This window comes from Amphiura filiformis, chromosome 18 (genome assembly GCF_039555335.1).
Source record: "Amphiura filiformis chromosome 18, Afil_fr2py, whole genome shotgun sequence".
Lineage (NCBI taxonomy): Eukaryota > Metazoa > Echinodermata > Ophiuroidea > Amphilepidida > Amphiuridae > Amphiura > Amphiura filiformis.
In genome coordinates, this window is record NC_092645.1 from 60,143,742 (window position 1) to 60,169,134 (window position 25,393).

Here is a 25,393-nt window from a genome sequence, read left to right on the forward strand (position 1 = left end):
GGAATGCAGGAATTTTGTTATTTCTTCACACAAAAATTTCATGCTCCCCCTCCCAGTATTAAAAAAATTGTATCCTCATATTTTTTCCCATGATGAAAATGGCATTTTTCATGGCCTTATACTAGTGTTCCCCCTCCTCTGCCACATTTGTTGTGCCCCAAATTCCTCCTGGCATATGGTATAAGTAGTAATCGCTCCCTAATGGGAATGGGTTCATGCACCAAGTACGTCAAAATTGCTGTCTCATTATTCAATCATCAAATTTATCCATTTCCATCAAGGACTACAGATTGGGTGAAATTTCAGAGACTCTTTCCACAAATTTCACCTGTCTCCAAAAGACATCTCGCAAAGTTCTACAAGTCTCAATCAGGGTATTTCATAGACTCATTTCACAACAGTGTCTCAATCCAGGAAGTTCTGTCGTGATCACAATACTATTTCCCAACTGTAGCTCTGAATCAGGACACCTAGAAGTACAAACCAAATCTGTGGCATCTGGGGTCGATGCTTTGCGTCACACATACTGCGTGTTAAAAAACGTGATGCGTATAGAGCGTGGTGCGCTCGACAAGTACAAATCACACAGCAGTTGGCGGCCCAAAGAAGCATTTACGCACGCATTGCATTGAAATAATTATTCTCATACATTGTACCTCCAGTTTCCGAGGTCTTTTTACTTTGTACTTCTATGTGGACAGACTGTAGCAGACTTCGCCAAGAAATTTCACAGCCCTACAAAATGTACATTTTGCAAACAGGATGCAAGCTATTCCAGAAAACGATGGCCACATCTGGTACTTAGGCTCTTCCATTTGAAATTCACAACCCCTTGTAGAAAATGACACCAGCTTTGCATTGAAATACAATATAAATTCAGGTGGATTGTGTTTGCTTTTTTATATTTATATTAAAATTCATCAGAACCTGTGTGAAATGTTGATATACTCCACTTTGATGTCACAACAAACATTTAACCCCTATTGGGGAAATTTTTCTTGAAATTCCAAATCTATCACACGTTCCCATATCACTGCTATTTGATAAAAATTGTTGAATTTGGATTGGATATAAAAACTTTTGGTCTGGTTGGAATACCAAAATCTTTCTTAACAAAGGCTTTTCAAACAGAATATAGCCCATTTTTGGTGAATTACTCCGAAGGTTTGACAGTCAAAATAAATAAAATAATTTGTTATTCACATTTGGACTATCAAATCTTAAGGTATCAAACCGTCAAATTTATTAAGACTGATGAGAAGTGAAGGCATTTCAAGACTACACTGGTTTGTGCAAATGATAATTAATTCAATCTTCATTCTTTATTGCTCTAGATGAACACTGGGCCAATTCAATTGACCCGATAAAACAGCATTAATTTGGAAGCATTGTATTCACATAAAACAATGACCTCTTTTTCACTAGTTTGGAAGCATCAAATTCACATAATTATTATCAATAATAATAATAATACCCTGCAAAAAAAAAAAAAGAATATAAAACTTGTAATTTTTATGTGTTATGTACATCAAGGAATAAACTTAAAAACCTCTTTCTAAGAAATCATATTTCTTTGATCATGATGAACTGTATCTGTTTTCCCAAGTCACAACACAGCATCTGTTTATAAATGATGTACCAAATACTGCCTTTTACCTCGGGAGGGAGACAGGTGTTCTTCAACCAGTCTACTTCCGAAATAAAAATCTGAGGGGAGGGGCACTTATATTCAGAGTTGTATATCACCGGTGTACAAGGATTTTCAAAAAGTATCCAAAGCAAGAATTTTTTCTTTGTGTAAATGGACCCAAAGCAATTATTTTCCTACCAAAAGCAAGTACGTTTTTTTTAACTTAATATAAACCGATTTTTTTGGCATGATGTGGGTGAATTTGAAGCATACCTTTTCGAACATAAATTCAACAATTTTTGTTTTTTTTGCTACCCTTTTGGAGATACGTGGATATCACGCCTGGCCGTGCAAAAATACCCTTTTCCCTGTTTATTTTGTATACCGGCGATATACAACTTTGATATAAAATTGAATCGATTGAGCCCATATTTATTGGTTGAGCTAGTCGAGTCCAATATTTTAAACCTCATAGCGAGACCAATAAATATTGGGCGTAAAGCATCCAATTTTATCATTATTATGTTTTAGATCCAATATTTTCACACACTTGGACTCAACAAAACATAATAATGAATACAATTGGCTCCCCAGGGTAAAAATGAGGTATCTACCTTTGTACAGTAAAAATGGTATATGCCATGATCTGATCCACTCACACCAAAGTTGGACATTTTGAAAAGTCAGTTACAACCATCACTAACTTGCTCAGTATGTTCAAACGGTGCCTGGCCTACTTACTTGGTTGCAAAATGCAGAACAAGTTTTTAAATTGTATATTTACTCCTATTGTTGCCTAAATCTCAATTTCATTATTGCCAACTTTGGTGTGATTGGATCAGATTGTGTCACATAATGGTGTTGGTATTGGTATTATGACAAAATCCCGCAGCACCGGCGTATGCCATACATGTAATGGCATTGTCAACTTACTCAAATATTCCAAGAGAGATGTAACTCTATATAACATACAAGTATGTCCTGAGTTGTTGCTTCAACTTTCAAGTATTTTATTCAAAAAAAAACTTTGTTGTTGTAAATAATTCCTCCAGACGATAAAAATGGAGGTGTGGACATAAGTCTCAGCAGCAAATTAATAAGTATGTTGTCTGCATAGCGTCACAAAAGTGCCATTATGCATCGAAAAAATCCACACATTTATCTCCAAATCGCACCCTATCTTGCATATCGGTAAAACACCATAATAAGTTGATTATTTCGCTGTAACTTCTTATTTTACAAACAAGTATTCCAATGAAGTTGTGTAAATAGTTCCTTAGGTAAAATTGCACATATCCAGGGAAACAACAAAATAACTGTGGCAATGTAATAAGTTCATTATCATAAAAATTGTTGACACTGTGGAGTACTGCTCTCACGTCGTAATTCTAGGCACAAGTTGGCTGTTTTATGATATAAAAAGATTATCTAAGCCCCTATCTAATGTGTGACGGGTGGCACTATAACAACTTCGCCTCCCGTAGCAGGCCGCCATATTAGAGTCTGGGCGTTATTAGCATTAGGTGCTCTCAAGGCCTCCGGGGGTGCCACTTCATTTTGCCAAGGTTCTAGAATTTGGGGCTGATCCTGTATGACAGGCTCCATAAGGCGAGCCCGTCTCCCTAATGGTTGTGATCCGTCGACAACAATGTTGATCTGCATTCTCCATTTGATTGTTCGTAACACAAATTTCTGACCGGTGGTCTTGTTAATAGCAATTAACCACACAGTGAAGCTTTGGTCTCTTTCTAGATGAGTCAGGCGCACTTGGTGACTATTTCTGACGGGAATATCCCAGGTTATCGACGGATGGAAGTTATCATTCATACGAAGATGGAAAGTGCTATAACATGATGTAGGTCCTGATATGGTTGCAACTTCCGTTGTGCACCCGTACCATGGATAATGTTTACCGTCTGAATCACTCACAAATCTCTGCTGTCCATTTTTCAAGGCTGGGATCTCCCAACTGGATCTGGAATGAGAAAAGAATAACAGATGTGTGAATATATGTATCAATGGTCATCATGATGAACATAAATGGAATGAAATACAACATTAGGCAACAACTGTGGACCTGGATGTAGACTTCCAAATGGAACTTGCATTCCGATATGGAGTTCAGACTCATGCATGCATTTGCAAAACAGACCGTAAACAAGTATATTTTCTGGGACTTTTTACCTAATACACATATTTTGGTCACATTTAGTACCCTGAAATAGCGGAAAATTATCATTATTTTGAAATTTTTGATGATTATGTTAGAGTCTTTTCAAATATACCATGTTTTCTTATTGTTGACAACCTAAATGATGTTTCATGTTTGAGGTCCTGTCAAAGATACATTTATTTTTTTATTTTGACATACCCTTTTCACACATTTTTATTTTGCACCAGGGTCAAAGCTGAAATGCACTTCTAGTCCATTGCACAAAAAGAGTCTTGAACCATTCAAAACAAGCCTGTATCACTGTTTAAAAGGGCATAATACACAGTCCCCACACAATGACTCTTGCAATGAATTTGTTGTTTGTTTGTTTGTTTGTTTGTACACTGAGCTGGGTTTTAAAATCCTTTGGTGGTGTATCGGCAACCACTAGCTCCCTTATACAAGGAATTCTTGCTGAAGTAGCTCTTAACTTAGAGTACATTGTAAGTCATCTTCAGATGATTTGTTCCCAAATTTTAGTACTCCATTTTCAATCAAACAAATTGCACTTTGTAAAATTATTCCTGGAAAAGAAAATGTTACCTTCCCTTAGAGGATGTAACCATGGTAACAAGAGATGAAAATGTGCATTTCATCTTCATCATGCATTTCCAAAACTACAAGATAATAATAGTATCACAACTTTGTCATACACCGCATTCTTTTAACCCCTTTGGCATATAATATCACAACTTTGTCATACACCGCATTCTTTTAACCCCTTTGGCATATAATATCACAAGTTAATGGTACTTGAATTAATATAATAGATTGAAAAAGGGAAAGTCCCTTTCTGATTGAAAAAGGGACAATCCCTTTCCAGTTCAAACACCGATGTTGTTGGCAATCGTGACATGGTAATGGGCAAATTAGTATTCTGCTTTTAACATTTGCAGAAGCATGCCTTCCAATTTGTTTGAAACTTCTGATTTTTAGACACATTTTTATATGAATGTACTTTAATGAACTAACATCGTGCCCTGCAAAAATAAAGGCTTTTGGTGCTGCAATTGTGACAAAATCTGATGTTTCGCTATTAAGGGCTCAGTCACCCACATCACATTATTTTTTGTGGGATCTGAGAGTACATCAGACACACCAAATTGCATAACGAGGAATGTCCTTCAAATAATTTTGATTTTTAAAAATTCCTGTGCTCATCCCCCATCCCCACTCTAAGTGACACCTCTGCTCCAATACTAACATTTCCTTGGAAGGAATTGCCTAAATTCTACAATTTTTCTATGGCATGATTTAATATATTAATGGTGCTGTTGTTGTTGGCTATGTCTCTTATTTATATGGCATTGCTATTCAAGAAAGCACTAAATGTCTTACAAGTTACACAAGGTTTCTATCTATAGATACAGACTATACTCTCTGATAATGACTAGTGCTCGTTCATGTCTTTTATCAATTATCCCAAACTTCCTGCCCAGGAAACCATATGAACGTGAGCACAAAAAACGTATGTCTTATCATGGTCAGGAAACAACATTATGCAAGCATATTATATACTTTGCTAGAGGAAGTTTGTTGACCAGTGGACCCTAGTATGTGTACATGTATATGGGTTGAATATTATCATGATGTTGCAATTAAGGCTCATATTATCCATCTCATTGTGCTTTTATGCTTTTAGATTATATGTTTTTTCAAGTGAACAACCCCCCCCCCCCGCAATATGAAACCATTAACCTTGGATTAAGAATATGAACATGTTTACAACCATCTGCCAGTGATAACAAAATTAATCAGAACAACTAAATATAACATTTTCTGATAACAAGGACAACCAAATCAAACCAAAAACAAAACAAATCAACAAAAACAAGCTTGGAAATTGTACTCTCATTTTGTTTTTTCAATGAGAAGCTTGTTACTTTTGTGTCAAGTTCTATTTATAAGTATTTGGGTCTCTCTTCTTCTTCATTCAATTTGATAGAATTTTGGGTCAGTTTTCAGAATACTGCAAATCTCCACCCAAACCAAAATCAGTAACCATGGTAACACCATGGTGGCAGCTTAGCAAGATGACTAAAAACAGAGCTTAGATTGAGAACTTGTAGTTGATGAGATGTGAAATTATGTGATGAAAATTGGTATCAGCAATTTTCTCTGATTACTTCTTTCTCATATCGTTATAAGTAATATGGCAAATTTAACATGATTTGTACAATGGTTACGGCAATCTATTGGACTATCTGCAATAGTTGCCTTATAAACATTTTGATAATTTCTGCACTAAAAGTACAACACCTGTCAGCTATGGGACATTCTTTTGGTTTGCCCAAGGAGACCAATCTCTATACAATGCAATCCAACCTAGTATAGCAATTGTCTACAATCAATTCAATTGTCATTTCTTTGAATATGAACAAAACAGTGAGTTTAGTACGAGGAGTTTTCCTTCTAGGAGTCATAGATCACCTATCCTTGAAATCACAAATTCCAAGTAAACAGTCTCCATTCACAGGTAACATATTAAAATAAGTTAAAGGGGCATTTCGTGATCCACAGCCTCATCCCCCACTTTTCTCAAAAAAAAGTTGAGATTTTTATATCACTGGAAACCTCTGGCTACATAATGTTTATGTACAAAATATTTCTTGTAGATTAATTCGTTTTGCAAAGATATCGTGAAATTTGAATTTCGTTCTGGTGCACCAGAACGAAATTACAACGCATTGTCTATGGAGCAGTGTAATACACATAATCATGCATAACTCGCAAACGCAAAATCGGAATCAACTGAAATTTTGGGAATAAGCCTTTTTCGTGGATATGTACTGAAAAATGTCATAAAAAGAGGATGCTAGGATCACGAAATCCTCCTTTAAGGGAAGGGTATGAACGTTTGGACGGTATTTATTGTGCGACATTAGAGCACATCAGACATATCGAATTGCATTCTGAATACGAAGAATGTCCTTCTGATATCAAATAATTTTGATTTTTGAAATTCGCAATGTAATACACATTTTATGGCAAATCATATAAATCTGATGATTTATACTTAATGTATGTAGGTGGGATGAAAAGCCGACGATCAATTGAAAATTTTGACCTTTTCAGATTGAAGATATGGATTTTTTCCCAAAACACACAAAAAAAATAGGTCTTTTTGGGAAAAAATCCATATCTTCAATATACATGTAAAAGGTCAAAATTTTCAATTGATCGTCGGCTTTTCCTCCCAGCTACATACACTTTAAGAATATATCATTAGATTTATACAATTTATTTCGAGGACTGTTATATATCAAAAATTTGAAAAATATCAAATTTTAATAATTTGTCATAAAATTTGTATTATATTGTGAATTTAAAAAAATGAAAATTATTTGATATCAGAAAGACATGCTTCGTATTCAGAATGCAATTCGATACGTCTGAGGTGCTCTCATGTCCCACAAAAAATACTGTCGAAACGCCATAAACGCCGTTCTAGATCCCTTAAGTCACACGTACATGAAAAATAAGCAGGCCTGGAAAAATGAACATTTTTAAGAATAACATTGCCCAACTGTTCCCAAGAATGAATCCCTTATTTCTTTACATGGGACTGTACAGGCATGAATACATGTTAAAGTATTAGCTATTTTAGCTTTTGTCAATTAATAATTTAAATAATCAATTCACCTTCAATTCCTAAGCAAACAAAGAATTAAAAATCAATAAGTATGTTTGAATGTTGTGAACTATGTTGCTATGTCTATGAATTATCTAGATGTTTATACTTGGCATCACATGACCACTGGGTGGGGTTCCTATAATTATCTGACCTATTTCCCTCTATAACACACACTATTGATCACAATAGCCTCATCCCAATGGCATAGTCCAATAACCTCAATTTATATGTAATCATAGTGCAAAATTTGACCTCAAGTTGCAGAGTATGAGTTTTTGTACCCAAATTTTCAAAGGTCATTCAATGAATGTACAAATGTATTGGGTTTAAGAACTGTGCCCCTGATAGATGAGCATGTTGTGGATCCTAGTGACAAATAACAACACCAAATGTCGTCACAGAAGAGTAAAAAATTACAATTTGTTGGCAAAACAACACACAAATGGCCAACAATGCACACCCGCATCCAATGAATGCTGAATATTGAGCTAAAAATATATTTTCAATTTGGGCGTAATTAAACACGCAACCCTGACAATCGGTCAACCTGTTTTTCTTCATGGATTCTATATAGACTTGCCTGAACAAATATTTGTGTGTTCTACAATTTGCAATGATTTCTGAAAATTGCATACCTGTACATCAAGTTATTATACCGAGCAGTGCAGAATATCCACGCAGTCTGTAATATACTTCAAAAACTTTATTTGACATTTATCATGTAATATTCCCCAAATCACTACTTATTTACATTTTTCACAAAATTAAAACTGCCTCAAAAATTGAGCAGTATAAGGATATGACCAATTTGAAGGAGAAATCATGCATGCTAGTCAGCATAATGTAGTAGTATAAAAGTGTATAGGCTCCCTAAGCTGGAATGATTAGCACGGAAATGTAAAACTCTCTTAAAATAGGTCAGTCTACTTGTTAAATGTTTTGTAACAAATGAAAGTACCCTAGCTATAAATTTAAGGTAGACGAGGTTTTGTTGGTCGAAGCAGCCAAACATTTATCTCAATCAATATATTATTGTAAAATAACACAAACAAGGGTACAACTTGACATCTTAGACCCCGTTTAGACTAGAGAAAAGTCCAATTCAAACTCGACATCAAATTCGATTAAGACAGAGGATTAGCATAAATTAATTCGTGCATGGATGTACACTCACTGCAGTATGCTGTGCATGTACGAAAATACACAAGAGCTGTTGTTTATCGATATCACATGCTTACCAACAAATCAACGGACCGGAAATTCACCTTGCCAGGTCAGCAACACACATGAAAAAGTCGAATTCAATTCGACTGACTGTTTAGACCAGGAAAAGTCGCACTTCAACCACGACAAGGTCTAATTGAATTCGACTTAATGAACCTCAGGAGCATTGTTGAACAACGACTTTTGAACTCGACTTCGGTCGTCCTTGAACAACGACTGTACCTGTTTAGACCTGAATTCGACTGAACTCGACTTCAAAAAAGTCGTTGTTGAAGTACGACTTTTCCCTAGTGTAAACGGGGTCTTAGTCAATGTGGGCAGAGTAGGACACTTCCAGCTATCATTAAATTGGGATTCACATATTTGCCTGCACTGCCGGTTTTTGCCATTGTCAATTTTTCATCATGAACAAAAATATCTAAAAGAGAATTTTATAGACATCCATATCATATCCTTCTATTACATATACAGAATTATATTCTATTACATAATTCAACACAGTGGCCTATGGAGCTGGTAATACACATAATCATGCATAACTCGCAAATGCAAAATCGGAATCAACTGAAATTTTGGGAATAATAAGCTATTTTCGTGAATATCTATTGAAAAATTTCATAAAATAGGATCACAATATACTCCTTAAACCTGACAAACACAACAAAACAGGTTTGAAAAAAACCGAATTTTCATATTATGGTTTTAATTTGATTAATTTTTTCATTTCATTTTGAAGCTCCATTGCAGTTTATGTTTAACATGAATCGCAGATAGTTTCTTTAATTCCCCACTACAAATATTGATGTCTAAACTAGATCTTCCATCCAGGATATTTAAATTTACGTTGATGTAACAGTGCATGGTAAAGAACAGTATGAAATATCATAGGACACAAGGATCACAACCATAATCATCTGTCTGTACATAGTTCTGTAACCCATATGCTTGCATACATGAAGAACGACCTTTGAATATGTTGGGTACAAAAACTCGTACTCCAGACTGGAGGCTATTTTTTGAGCTATGACTGTTGAATGGAGATTAAAGCCATATTATAACATTCACTGAGAATGCCCTAAAAAAAAATTTTAATTCTGTTTTTTACACGATTACAATGTACTTTAGTAAACAAAGATACTCTGCAAAAATCAAGACTTAAGGTGCTGTAGTGCTGTAGTTTTGTCAAAATCTGTGATTTTGAACGTATGCGATAACAGAGTACATACACGGCGTGCGGGACACACGTACACACACACATCAGAGGGTCGTACCGTATTACAACCGCTGGAGTAACGGTGCATTGGTGCTAGTAATAAATTCCAATTTTCTTTGCTTTGCCTCATTTGTTTGGCTCAAAATTAAATGGGGACATATATCTGACATTATAAAAGCTAACATTTTTATATGGAAAATAAATACTATAAATCTATTTTTACAGAAATGTTATAATATGGCTTTAATGAACTATGCAAAGAGAGATGATGCTATTTGCTGCTCATAGTGTGATTAATGCAAAGACAGATTATTTTTCAGATCAATTTTACGAGTTAAAAGAACACAATTACATGTTACAGAAAACTACCATCCATCCATCATAATTAAAGGGAAGACTGTTGCAAAAGACTCACACTTAAATTCTCAGAGATGCCAGTGGTTGATGACAAAATTTCCTGAAATGGTTGAAAATTTCCTGAAAATTTACTTGTGTGTATACTTTTGCACATAAACAAACATCTGAGCAAAATTTCCTGAAGTCTGGAATCTCTGAATTCTAAACATATATTTCTTACCATTTGGAAAAGCCCTAAGTGTGGGACCAAGGTAGTTGAATTCAAACACCATGTATACGAATATGGGTTCTATATGCCTACAGGCCTACATGCAATTATGCTGCAGTCAATTACAATCCCAGCCCCCAGGACTCTGGAAATAGCGTGATATTAGCCAGGACTTGGGGGTAACATACCAGGGCAATCATCTGAAATTTAGTTTTCCAGATAGTAGACGCATTGAAATAAAGCAAATAGCAGCTATAGCTTAGCTAATTATTTGTAGAGTATTCTTGCAGTCACAACAAGATCTGTTGTTAAAGCTAGTCAAGACTAGCTTCATGATCTGTTCAACATCTTAAATTGCGTATCTAATGATGCATCTCAGCCTTCAAGCTTACAGACGCATCTCTTAAGAACAATAAACAATTAAACATGCATCCTATCTAAACCACTATATTATGCAACATTCATTCATTATTTATGCAAACAAGTGCTATACATCCTGTACAAGTATGAATTATGCTTGAGGCTCGCCAGCCCTGATCCTTGCTACATGTATTCTTGTTTTCTATAGTATAGTGTCTAGCTCTTAATACTTCCATGGATTTTGTGAGACTACAGCCCATGAATTAAGTTAATAATTAATCAAATTAACAATCAGGATTTTATAGCAAGTTGCAATTAATCATAAATTATTTGAAATAGCGTTATAAGCACACATTGCTCTAGGCTCTGTAAACCATCAGAGTCTCTCAAATGTATTGGTTGGATTAGGACGGATTTCAAGCCAGTAAACAAAGAGAATTATTGATTATAAAATAAGCAATATTATTAATCAGGAATGTTAAATGAAAGCAGTGTTGAATACATTCCAAGGACTTGCAACAAATTACGTATTAGAAACCAGAAGAAAAAAATCTTTTTGCTTTGAGAGTAAATGTTAAGTTGAGCTTCAGTATTAAAAATTAAATTAAAAAAAATATAAAAAATAATTTATACTTAATTAAATACAATATAAATAAATAATATTATTTTAATAAATGAAAATAAAATAACACCTTTGACAATAATACTTAAAAAATAGCAAGCAATGGCATCCATTTAATATGACGTACGCGACCTATGATTGCAAAATAAATGATGGATTTACTTCAAGAAACAAGATATTTTGAATCATCTGTGACTGGCATAGCTATTACTAGCATCATGGATGGTGCATGGATTCATCTGGATGATTTGTCCAGATATCAACTGTTAGGTAATGTTCAACTCATCATCCTGATTCTAAGCTTCAAATGCAAACGGAAATCAAGAATTACTTGTGGAAAAAAAAAAAAAAAAACTGAACGGGGATTTGTGTGTAATGGCAGAGTTTTGACATAGGTTTAAGACAGTCTGGTCACTTTTCCTTCTTACTTATATTTAGAGTCTATAGGCTGCATTCTTGCCTTATGTCACAAATTAAATTTACTATTTCGTGTAGGGCCTATTCTGTCTTCTGTATGTTTCAATAAAGTTGTTTCAATGTAATCATACATTTATAATTATTCGAACATTGTCATTCTTTCCACGTGCTCCCAATACTTACATCATCGACAGTTTTGGTACGCCCATTCCTTTTTAAAGGAATTTATATTCAACTTTGGTTTGGAAGAATGCTGGGGAATCTGTCAGCTGTGCACTAAAGGCACAGGTTCAATCACAGGCTAGAGTACCCATCTCTCTTTTTGCTTGACTATGTTTATAATGTTGTTGTGGTGGGTCTGCCAGGACCGGCATTCCTCCCCAGCAAGTACCCATTTTATACACCAAAATCACTATAAAAATATAAACATGCATCTCATCTTCAGGGGTGAAATGAAGCACACATGATGAAGTGCCTTGCCCAAGGACACAACACGTTAGCTGTGATGTATGTGACTCGAACCTACGCCCCTATGATTTCCGGTCGATCACTTATCTACTGATATACTGTGATTCCCCCTAATAAAAGACTAACTTCAGAGGATGGAATTGGCCCCCTTACAATATCACCACTGTGGTTTGCTTGTTTACTCCATGCAAAGACACACTGGGCTCAAAGATTAGAACACAGAATAGATTTAGATGAACAAAACTTTGTAGGACTACATGTAGGCCTATAACATTTGTTTGGTCAATGACTGATAAGACTACAGCGTGTTTCATCTTAAAGTTGACAGTAACGCCATGTCAGATTTTGCAGAGGCAAATTCGCACCTGTGCCTTACGCTGTTGGGTCTCCAGCATACAGACAAATCGTCCCTCTATGCACGTGTATATGCCCTGCAGAATAACAGATTAGTGCTCGCAATTCAAATCTGCCACTATGAAATCCAACATGGCGTTACTCTCAACTTGAGACGAGCTAGACAGACTATAGAATTGCTCAACATACAATGTATACAAGTTCAACCTATATGAGGCATGCAAAAAATAACAGTTCTAGTCTGTACATTGCATTTACAATACAAGATCTGTGGTAGTGCCTTCCATGTATACAAGTTGAATACACGGAGGAAGCTAAGGTATAGGGCTATGTGCTGTGTGTACTGTGTAAGACTAGTCCTGGTGAATGAGTGATAAGACTGGATTTGGTTGCATGTGCCAGCTGGCATTACTACATGCGACATATCTTGGCATTGATGAATAGGGATCTATACAAAGATAGGATGTTACAAGGTGGATAAACATGCAGAAACAACAGAGTGCCTCCTCATCTAAAATAAAGGTGCATTAGGTTATTAGCGCGGAAATAGTGTTAACTTTTATTTTAACCTATTATTTGTTGCAACTCAATACCTGCGATACATTATCGTCACCCTACTACAATAATTGCCCACATCATTTTTTGTAATTTTGAGAACAAAGTATGGTTCAATCATGCATTTAAATTAAACACATTTATTCATCAATCTTTACACAAGAACAAATGATGAGGGAAATGAAAGGCAATAATCTTACTATAAATAGGGGAATGTTGTATCTATCTATCTATATATGCCTATAAAGGCTCCGTCAGTTTCGATCCAAATGTCGCCAAATTCATACGGGAGATCGATGAATATACGGGAACGTGTTTAAACTTTCTTTGGTTGAAAACGGTCAAGAATTGGCTGCAAAAACAGTGAAAATATGGGTAAAAACGGGTTTTTTGTTAAGAAAATCGGTTGTCAGCCTACGCGTCAGTGCAGCTGGCCGACAGCGCGTCCAGCGCCACGTGCGTAATCGCGACTACGCCAATGGGCGCCAGAACGGCGCAGAGCCACGCGACTCAAGAGCCAGAGACCAGTGGACATGATAATACGGAAAGAAGGAAAAATAATAAAGGACAACACATGGACGGGTCACGGGATGAAGCGGTACTATAAAGAATAAATTAAATTAAAATGAGGACAAAAAGGTACGAGTAATTAGACCAACGGGTTAAAGTAACTAAATGAAACGGGAACGAAACAAAGAAGGAAAGAAACTATTCAGGAAATGTAAGAAAAAAAGAAGCTAAAATAATGAGAACAGAATTAAATAAAAAATATGGAAACAGGAAATCACAAGCAGTAAAAAAAAATGCTAAAAGGGAAATGTAAGAAAGAACAGATTTAGAAAATAATGGGAACTGGGTTAAATAAATAAATAACATGGAAACGGAAAATCACAAGCTAAGGAAACTAAAAAAGAAAATGTTAGAAGAGACAGATTTAGATAAATAAAAATGTACCTTTTCAATTATTCTACCTATTCAGTAATTTTTCCTGTTATAGTGAACGCTCCCATTTACTCATCTAGCGGGACCAAATTATGGATCCAAAACAATAGAAATAAGGGATTCAAATGACCCTTTCTCTATATGGTAATTTTGTGCACCAAAAGCTAGAGAAATGCGCCTATGCCACTTGGCGCAAGTTAGCGCTACCCCTGCACTGGCACCTCATCTGTCACTGGTCTAAGTGTTAAGTGGCACTTTGAGGTTCAGGGTTCAAGCCCCTGACTGTCCAGCCCTTTTTTGACAAATGCTTTTCTTTTTTGAGATATGGCCTTGGTGTTATTCCACATTTTACTAGTTGTTATGATAGCATTGGGACGATTCCTCAATTAAGCGCCAAACATCTCCTACTATCTCCCACAATGGGCCAGGTCCCTCAAAATTAAGCTCCTACGGTTTACCAATTTGCTTTCCTTCACTTTGGTATTAAATGGTGACACTAAAATATTGCATATCTCCATGCACACCAGGTGATATCTTATTTCAGTTAACCGTAGGAAACAATGAAGCAGTCATAATAAACATGAAAATATTGTTTGCAAAAACCTCTCCATAAAAATACATGGATGATGTCTTTATGAAACGATAGAATCTGCAAACAAGGTTATGAACACATGGTGTAGTCCTACAATTTTTTTTTGTTCAAGTCGGGGATGAAGCTGTGGATCAAAGACTAAATGCCCTGCTCAACTCAAATTATCTAAGAGACTGCCCAGTTCTTTATTGTGAATATGTTATTGGAAGCAATTCTGCATCTTTATTAAATGTATGACACTTTCAACATCAGCATGCAGCACTACATTGCCATATTTTGACCAGTCCCTAACGTTCAGGATTGTTACCAAGTTTCTTGGCCTCCAGTACCATGGTAATCCTCACCAAATGCTTTCATATACATCACCCCTTAAGTTTTCCCCCTCCTTTAATTTCAAATTTAGCTAGCCATGGAATGGTGTTGCCGTGTTAGTATCATGTTGCTCAGCAACCAAGCAGTATGATACAAAGATACCTTATTAAATGAAATATTTTTGTAGTATCTTTATTTTCATTTTGACTAAATTAATGTGGAAACAAATACTGGAAATATATTTTGTATTACCTTTCATAATAAGTAAAATTTGATGCTAAACCCTTATGGATGTACAATGCAGAAATGTCATTTCAACTATAACCATATCCTAAATCCAGACACACCCCCTCCCTTAGGCAAATAACATGAAACATGTAGTATACATGTATGATACACCAGGGATGTGAGAGTATACACATAGTATTGTATACAACAGAGCATATACATGTACACTAAAATATTGCTGAAAAATTATTTCTAATACCGAAATGACTTGCAACTGCTGTTTGAACATTTTCATGTCAATCATTGTAGTCAAGTAGACATGATTGAGTTTCTTCAGCCAACAAGAAGTAATATTATTGTCCTTATTAAAGTGGCAAGCCCTATACCATAACAACGAATGGCAAACATCAATCATGTTGTGATAATGAACCCTGCAAAGTCGTGATGCTCATTTTGCTCCATAAACCAGGGGCATCAATACATTCTGAAATGTGGGAGACACATTTTGTAAAAGCGAGTCTGGTGTGCGAAAGTTGGATGTTGCGCTTACGCGACTGAAAGGGTGTTTGAGGGGTGATGTGCCTCCCTGAGAAGTTGAAATTTTTTTCCAAAATGAAGCCCATGCATTTGAAGCCATTTGGTGCACATTTTTATACCATTTATATCAATTGGCTAATGGACATGTGGGTCTAATATAATGAGACATAGGGTGTGTCTCAGGGCGGATGTGTCAAGTTAAAAATGTTTTCAAAATGACGCCCCAATTCATTGAAGCCATTTGGTGCACATTTTTACAATATTGTGGTTTTATTAATAACACATAACATGTACAATCAAACAAAACAAAAACAATCTGCGTAAATCAAACTATAATGCATTGCATCGCTCCTTAGACACAGTCAGTGCGCCACGCCATGAAGTGTGTCTAGTATCGCGCACAAGCTCTGATTAGTTTCGGGTGCATTTCGAGCAAAACATGAATACCCCAATTTTTGCCCCATTCGTGTATCAAGGTAGTACATTTATACAGCATACCTTTGCAAGTTTCGCTTATATACCAATGTATTGGCTTACTACTTGTGCTTATTATTCATACCATAAAATGGGGTGACTTCGGTCAGCGGGGTAACTTCAGTCGGCAAAATCTTTTTTCTTTCTTTTAAACAGTCATATTTCCAAATAGCAATATTATTTTTAGTCATATTTGGTGTCAATTTGTTAAGAAATAATCAAAGTTACATGTATTATATTTGGAAGCCATACATGTAATAGTCTCTCAGTACAAATTTCCTTGAAATTGACTTAATTGGTATTTTTGACCAAAATCTTCCGAAAAAATAAAAATAGATGTGGAGAACAATTAATTATGTGCTTGGTTATTTTTTGCAAAGGGTCAAATGTCACAAAAAACAACAACTTGCCCATATATAGTGAAGATCAATTTTTTCCCTTCACGGAAAAAGCACACTTATTATATAAAGTATCAAAACTGTGCATTTTGCCCAAATAGTGGAAATCATCAAAAGCTGCAGGTATTACTGTACTGACGCGAGTATAGTCCCACTCTGTTTTTGGGTGAACATTTTTCAAAATTGGGGGGTGGGACTATACTCGAATTTCAACAAAAAAGTTATTTATTTTTTCGGCTTTGGAGTGTCCCAGGACCTAGACCTAAATGCTAGGATCATTCATGGTTGACCTAAAAAAAAAAAAAATTCAAGATGTTTTGTATTTTAATATGAAAATTGATAATTTGTATTCATGTCATACTCTATTAATGATTTCAAAATGCATTGAATTTGATTTTTTTTTTTAATTTCTGAAATTTTTCGAAAATTTGGGGTGGGACTTTTATACTCGAAGGTGGGACTATACTCGCGTCAGTACGGTAATTGTCTCCTGTGCATGAGTAATTTTTACTTCACAAACAATTAATGCTTATTGCATTATTGTTCTTGTCATGCGTCAGACTTCAAGGATAATAAACATGTTACATTGAACTAGGTATTAATAATTTGACTATCATTGTTATGAGAAGTAACAGAACCCCAAACAATAGAGCTCATTTACAATACAGGATCATGGTGAACTCAGCAGATCGTGGTAAATATTGTGAAATGACCTTTTTTCTGACTTGCAACAATGACAATACTACAGTACATTCACAGTACATGTATAAAATTGAAATGCATGATGTTGAACTTCAGATTGTATTTAAAAGAAATGGAACCTATGTACATGTATACTGATTTTTTAAAAATTTTCTGAAATTCTGTAACACAAAATCTCATCTAAATTATATACATTGTAGATAGAAAAAAAAGTATAGCATTCATCCACCATCTGCCACCATTCATTGGAAATAGTTTTGAGTAATTAGAATTGGTCAATCAAAATTACAATGTATACATGTACTGTACATGTAAGAACTACCATGTAGCCTTGACAGTGTATTTGAACTTTATATTGCATGTACAGGTGGAATCAAAAGGCCGTGACCTTAGAGCAAATTTCTCACTTAACTGCCATTTCATTCAATACAATCTAACAATTGAGGTTTGACTTGGAACTAGCTAAATACTACATTGTATCATACATATTGAGTAAGATATAACCTGGTGAATTGATAGAAAAAAATGAAAGAAAAAAATTGAAAAAAGAAGTGCCACTCTGACAAAAAAAATGGAAGAGAAAATCTGGAAGGGCACATGGGTAAAGAAAAGGGGCAAGGACCCCCTTTTCCACCAAAATTCACCCCTATCATGTGCCAAAATAGTGAAAAATACATTGTCACAATAAAGCCCTAGATATTCATCTTGATCATGGGCGAATTACACAATTCTTTTGTGTGCACATCATCAGAATAAAGCCTTTTTGGAAGCTGAAGAAATGTACAGTCTCTCTAAAAACAAAACCGGTATATGCATTGTATGATACAACTGCAATTTTTTTCATCTGTGCCCCGAAATTTTACCTCCCCCCCCCCCGACCAAGAAGGCTGGCTAATGCCCCTACATTCTGAACTTTCCTGTCTAGGATTATGATGATTTTGACTTCAGATACACTGAACGTTGGGGGTGTGGGGGTGTGTGTGTGTGTGTGAATTCCCATTTGCAATGTTTTACATAATTTTAAGCCCCCTGTCATTGAATTGTATAAAATTTCTTCGGTGCTGCAGCAACAAATGTTTAGCAATTTTACAAATAAACTGTTTATATTAAGATCTGAAAGGACCTGAGCCTCCACACCTTTACAAAAATAATTATGTACTGCATGTAAAACTTCTCTGGGCAAAGCAAATAGCAATTACATACGTGTAGTACATTTGAGCAAAGAGTTTGTCAGAATGTAAAGTCTCTAGAGCATAATTTAGTGAAAAAAGTTGTATAGTACTTTGGGATATTATATTAAAATGATGAAAATAAAATCAATCCTATTGACAGTTTATCAACAGCAGGTATCAATAAAATCAACAACATCAACAGTAAGTTTCAATAAATCAATTAATTTCACAACACAGCAAGGTGAGTGGGATGACAGGAGCTCTATTTTTCCAGTTTTAACCATTTAACTCAAAAACTGCTGTGTACATGCTTCCTTGATCTTGCAGGAAATCAGTCGAGAAAGCCAATAATCGCATTTAATATTTCCATAGGTCTTGCAATTCGCTGAGTGCACATTAGAATATGGCCATTGCTTACTGCTTAGATCAACTGGTTCACGCTTTCTTTGTTACAAGCCACTGATCAAAATGATCACAACACAAAGCCTATGGCATATATCAAAATTCGGAACAGGTGTATGAGCCCAGGCTTGAACCAGTAACCACGTCCACTACAGCAGCAAATTCTTCTTGAGTTAAGGCCAACGTACATTCCCAACAATAATATTAAAACAAAAGTTTTGGGCATTTTCACCCTTCGGAGAAAAAATTATACCTGTGGGGCAGAAATGACTCCTTACATCAATCCTTGGGATCCTTTATAGAACCCAATCAACCCATACCGTTCCTCTTGTGTGTCAGCTTTATTAATCTCCAACCTTCCTTAATAGAAGTATTATAATATCCATTACTTGTTCCTGATCAAATGCATGGCTATCAATAAAAAGAAATAGATACATCAAATACAATTAATGCAAAATAAATAAAAAATAACTTAAGAATAGGGCCTACACAACATGAGCCAAAAATAAGTTCCGGTCGCGAATTAAAAAAAAAAATCCCTGGACACTGGATTTGCAAAACATATAAATGATACGGAAAGACCTATAACAGGAAAGACATGACAGGAAGTGATTCTACCAGGCTGACATACATCACTGGTAATCTTTGCAAAAATAGATGTTAGTTTTTATGATACTACATGTACATTGAACATGTGATAACAAAACAATTGAAAGAGAAAAACAGTTGACTAGACAGAGCTAGACCTTTTAAACATTTTTGTGTGGTTCATACAGTTAGCATCCTGGACAACCGATTCTTTTGTTTGGCAAGGCTCACTCAGTCATTTAATGAGGCAATACAAACGATCGAATTTGGTGTTGAAATGAGCTAATCTTTAGCAAACTATATTAGTTTGAGACGCTAAAAATGAATTCGTAAAAAGCTCGGGCTTAACTGAAGGCCTATAAAATCAAAAATATCACACTAAAAGACACAATTTGATGCTTAATTTTAACACCAGGATTTGTAAAAAAATGTATATCCAAGCACCAAGTTTTTAACTGACATTACTGAAGAAAAAAAAATATTGCTTTATATTTGACCGAGAAAATTAATTTCATAGCAAAAAGGTGTATCTATGAATTGTGCTGATTTTAACATGTATCGATCGACTTTCAGCGCGACTAAGCATTTCTAAAGAATCGGTTGTCCAGGTTGCTAACTGCATAGTCTAAAAGCAAAAATATCTTTCAAAACATGTAGATCTCCCATTTTTCCCAGTGACATGAAGAATATCTTCATTATGGTATGGGACAACCTCAGCTTCTGTACTTATTCTAGGTGGGGATTATTTAATTGATACAGGTAAAAGTAACAGGTATGTAACACCACAGATCCTGGAAACACATAGGGTCTGTGGAAACAGTAACTCTACTAAATTAAAGCATATCGATCCTACATGTACAAATTGTACATTGTATAAAGAAAGGCCTATGGTTTTAGTTACAACCCAACATATACACCAATTCCCAATTTGGAGCCCCCTCCCCAAGAGCTCTTCCCCTCCCCGTCAACATTTTGGGACATGGTAACTGAGTACAGTGGGAACTGGGATTAATATGCCTTGATACTACTTGTGGATCAGTGTGGATAGGGTCTATTGATTACCAGCAATTGGGCCAGTGGGATGGGAACAATCCCAAAAGGTTGGTGCCCTCAAAATCTTTCCAAATCCTTCCATTTCCCACCATTCAGAGTCTATGTTCCCACAGAGTATCATGCTGGGCACATTAAGCACTATGAATAGCTTCATAAACATGGAAGAAATGGTCCCTTTCTTCTGAAGCTTAAACCAGATCATGAACTGCAAATGGCAAAATCATATAGGCTATACCATGGATTTGATCTGAGTCAGATGAGCTTTATTAGCTGATCTGACCAACCACTGTGAATTTACAATCATCTAATACTTTTATTCGCCATCTATGGAACAATTAACAATGCTAGCAGTGAAATAGAAAATGAGTTATTCTTGTGTTTTTTATGACCTATTGAAGCATTAAAAACAGTAAAATAGAGAACCTGAATCTTCTGCCTGTACTGAATTATAATGATCTTATTTAGGAGGAAGACCAACAACTGAGCATACACAATACAAGCAATGTACACCATTCATGGTGATCTACATATCCTACCTAGTGGAATCTGATGACTTGAAATTTATATGGAAATGGTAATTCATTCCCTTCATGACCTGAGGGATGTGTTGTGTTTTAGGCCTAAAAAAAAAAAAATTGTTGTGTTGCCCTCAACCGCCCGGCCCTAAATCCTGAAAAATCAGGGTCGGCATTTTTTTTTTTTTTTTTTTGAATGATGATTTTTACAGATTTGTTCAAAAAAATCTATGTTTTTCACTTAAAATTAATATTTTATTGAAAGACTAGTCTTTAATTGATGTCTAACAGGTATCCAGAAGTCAGAATTGACAAATATCCCCGAGTTGAAGAAGCATTATTTAATATTTGAGGAGATTTTAAGAACTGAAGGTTTGAAAAAAAAAAAAAAAAAAAAAAAAATCCGACCGTCCGCCCCAACTTTCCCATTTTCTCACTTGAGGGCAACACAACAATATTTTTTTTTGGCCTTATGGAAGGGAATAGCTGGGGCTGGTGAATTGTGTATCAAGAAAGGACTGTAAAGCGGTCTACAAATTTCATTTCACTTCTTTTTCAAACACTTGTCGCACTAAATCAATAAAATCCATCCAAAATTGCAGAAATCAATTTTTGAGGGCATTTTGAATCATTTTTCTCCAAAATTTAATATACGATATTGTGTGATTGTGTTGTTGTTGTAGCAAATTTCAATGATTTCATTTTCTGCTCAAGGTCCTAAGTCACCAAAAAAAAATCGCAAAAATCAAGCTAGCCATATTTACAACTTGCAGCACGAGGATATCGTTCAAAGCAGAAAACTGTGCTATCATACAGAAATCTATTGAAGGCAAATAATCATATGAAATTGTTTTCATTTTTTCCCATTGGAATAATGGAATCAGCCAAATTTATTTGTACATGTAGGTCAACAGAGCAATTTGGATATTAAGTTACTAGTAATTAAACTACATAAATGAGTACATACATTTTGTAGGACATGAAGTCCCCCCCCAGAGAATAGTAGTCCAAGTTTTTTTTTATCTTTCCAATTAGTAGGCCTACTCCAAGTTAAGAGTGCAGACCTGAAACTTTTCCTCTTTTAGCAGATTTCAGCTTTTCATGTTGATAAAATTTATGAGTTTTTTTTATAATTTTCAGCCCAATTTGAGCCATTTTACCCCAATTGTATGCTGTTTTCAGTTGTTGTTTTTAAGCATTTTCAGTGTTTTCACTATTATTTAAAAGATTTATAGTTTACTTTCAGGTTCTTTCATTTTGCATTGTTATCATGGTTATTGTTATTTTTAAAATATAAAAATGGTTGGTTTCATTTTCATGATACTCTCAATTTTTACATTCAGTAGGATCAACTTCAATGTATTTATTTAATTTTCTCTCAAGATGGGATCATAGTTGAAACACAAAAGGCTTTCTATTCAAATGAAGTGAGTGACCATAGAACAGCTTCCATTCCAGGTTGCCATACCCCTCATTTGGTAGCCCAATTGTGCACCTTGTGAACTTTGGGAACATTTTTCCTGTGACTTTTTTTTTTTTTTAAATCAGAGTTGTGTGGTAAGAATAATATTACAAACCTGTAGGCAGAACAAGATCACTTGTGAAGAAGGTAAGGCTCTGGCAGATTTGTTTTACAAGGTGTAGGTAATTTAAGGTGTGTGTATGTTGAACTTGCACACCTTAAAACTTAAAGCCTGCAAATTGGTGCAAAACATTAGGAATCTTATATTGAGAAGGTAAAATGTAATACACAGTTCTCATAACTTACATAGTGGAAACTGAACTTTATTCCAAATATATAGATGAAGATTCAAATATGCAAGAAAAAAAATGTGACACTATTTTTTCCGAATTTTATGTTGGTCGAAAAAGGCAATACAATTTTTATAGCCCTTACAAAAAGAATTGGTGATTTTTCCACTATCTGACCCCTGATTCTGGATGAAAATTGGTGGCAAGTTGGCAACACTCTTCCATTGATTCTTCTGTGTGTCAACACTCATGTATGGGTACTTGGCTAATGACTTGTTTGAATAAGGTTGAATGACCTTATGACCTCTAGGTACGCTAATAACAAAACCAGAATTCATGGTGGTTATCCATTCACCCAAGCCAGTTTTAGGCCGAGTAAAAAAAATACATGTTTCTCGTCCGCGCCCTCCTCCTTTTTTGAAGATTTGTCAAATTTCTTTTTATTTTGTAAACTTTCAGTTATAACTTTATACTGTACCTGTATTTTTCGTAACTTACATTTCCATCCAATTCATCGCAACAATATAGTAGAATATGTTCAGAAAACTAAAACAAATCACATTCTTGCATAAAAAGGCACTTAATACACAGATGTAATTTCGTAGTATTTTCCGATAATAACTATGCCCCTATGCGAGTTCAGGAAGTCGTACTTTACAAAGTTTTTTCACTGAAAATTCACTTCTATTACACCCCCTTTGAAAGCCCTATTTGAAGTTGTGTTTCGAAGTTTTTAAAATCCATGAAAATTTCAATTTTGAGAAAATGTCAAAAAATCTAATTAAAATTAACTTTAAAATTAAAACCTTTATAGGCGGTTTTATGAAAAAATCTAGTGTTAAATAAGGATTCCTCATATTAACATTAGTTATACATGCAAAAAATGAAAATTCACTTTTTTGTGGAAATTCCTGACAAATCAATTGGGTATTTTGCATTATACATTTAATTTTAGTAAATTTTCAAATAAAATTCGACTTTTTTATTATTTATTTTGCTATATAAAGTTTATGGTCATTCAAATTTTAAAGTGCATTGAACCTTTATTTTTAAGCATGTACAATTTTTTGTACATGTACAGCTTGCTCATCACAGGCCCTGGTTTTATACATAAAATCCCTGTAAACTACTCAGATACAAAAATTATACAATTTATGGATGAATTACTCTGATAATTAATTTGGGATAAGTGTCGCAACTAAAGAGTTTGCCGTTCAGGTCAAATGATTTTTTTAAATGGCGCCTTTTAATTGCCATAAAGAATGGCGTTGGCTCAGTCCCTTTTCATCATGACACCCCCTCCCTTGTTCCCTCCCTTGTTGTGCTTGCAGATGCTTCAATTATTGCACCCTCTTGATCAATTCTCAAGCAATGTACATGTGTGCTCAGTTCAATTTGAAAATCATTTAAAAATTTGCAATTTGGTATGTACCACTGTGTACCCACAATCTGTACTATAATTCAGCTAAGGCCTAAAAAAATTGTTTGATTGGCGTACCCCAAGTCCCTCCACCCCAATCCACCCTACATGTAAATTAAATTAAATTTACAAAAAAAAAAAGAAGAAAAAGGTTCCAAGGCCTTTATCAAACACAATCCCTACCCCATGTACCCTATTTTTACACCAATCAAACAACTTTTTAGGCCTAATGTTGTGTGTCGTATGTATAGGTATGCATACGTCTGTGAAAGGCTGTCATCAGTTGTGACCAAAATCTCACAAATTCACACAGAAGAATGAGGAGTAACCAGGGGTGGAATTTCGACGAGAGTCCGAGAGTCGACTCTCGCAGAGACTCCCGCAAAAGTTCTATTGCGAGAGTCCATGTGGACTCCCGCTGGAAATGCTGTCTGTCAGCTTGATCGGCTCATTCACTCAATCATGATGATGATACAACACACCTGATCTATGTTTTGGAGATAATTCATACTCCTCTGGAGCATTTTGAGGCGTGCGATCACACTCGCATGCCTAATTAAGACCCCGGATAAAACCCAAAGTCTTCAAAATATAAAGGAAAAGTCGCCAAAGATGCAATGACATGGAAGTGAGGGTACGATGAAACATATATTAAAAAAACTAACTTTGTTAGTGTATTTGTTTGTTTGAATGCATTTTACATCCGCCTACATGCCTTGGACCCCCGCAAGATTGTACAACAAGAATCCATTTGCGGGAATCCATGGACTCTAGCAAAACTCTCCTGCGAGAATCCACTTGGACTCCTGTGGCACTTTACGAAATTCCACCCCTGGAGTACCAGTCTATTAGTGTTGATTATAACCTACATGTATAGAATCATGGCTGAAATCAGTAAAGAAAAACACCCATTTCTAAGAGCTTATAATGATCAAATAAGATGTGATTTCTATTCTCAATTCTGAATCAAAGATCTAAAATTTATCACTTCATGGCATTTATCATTTGAAAAATTCATATCATTATACATGTATGAGCTCATTCTTTCTCTG

At 35.2% G+C, this 25,393-nt stretch overlaps 1 protein-coding gene across 1 annotated transcript in view; it reads right to left on the reverse strand.

Moving 5' to 3' along the window:
• Positions 1-908: 908 nt before the first annotated feature.
• LOC140138885 (protein FAM78B-like) overlaps positions 909-25,393 on the reverse strand; it is a 30,865-nt gene continuing 6,380 nt past the window's right edge. Inside the window, exon 2 of the mRNA XM_072160665.1 lies at positions 909-3,605. Coding sequence (XP_072016766.1) covers positions 3,071-3,605 — 535 coding nt within the window. The 3' untranslated portion in view covers positions 909-3,070. The remainder of the gene's footprint in view (positions 3,606-25,393) is intronic.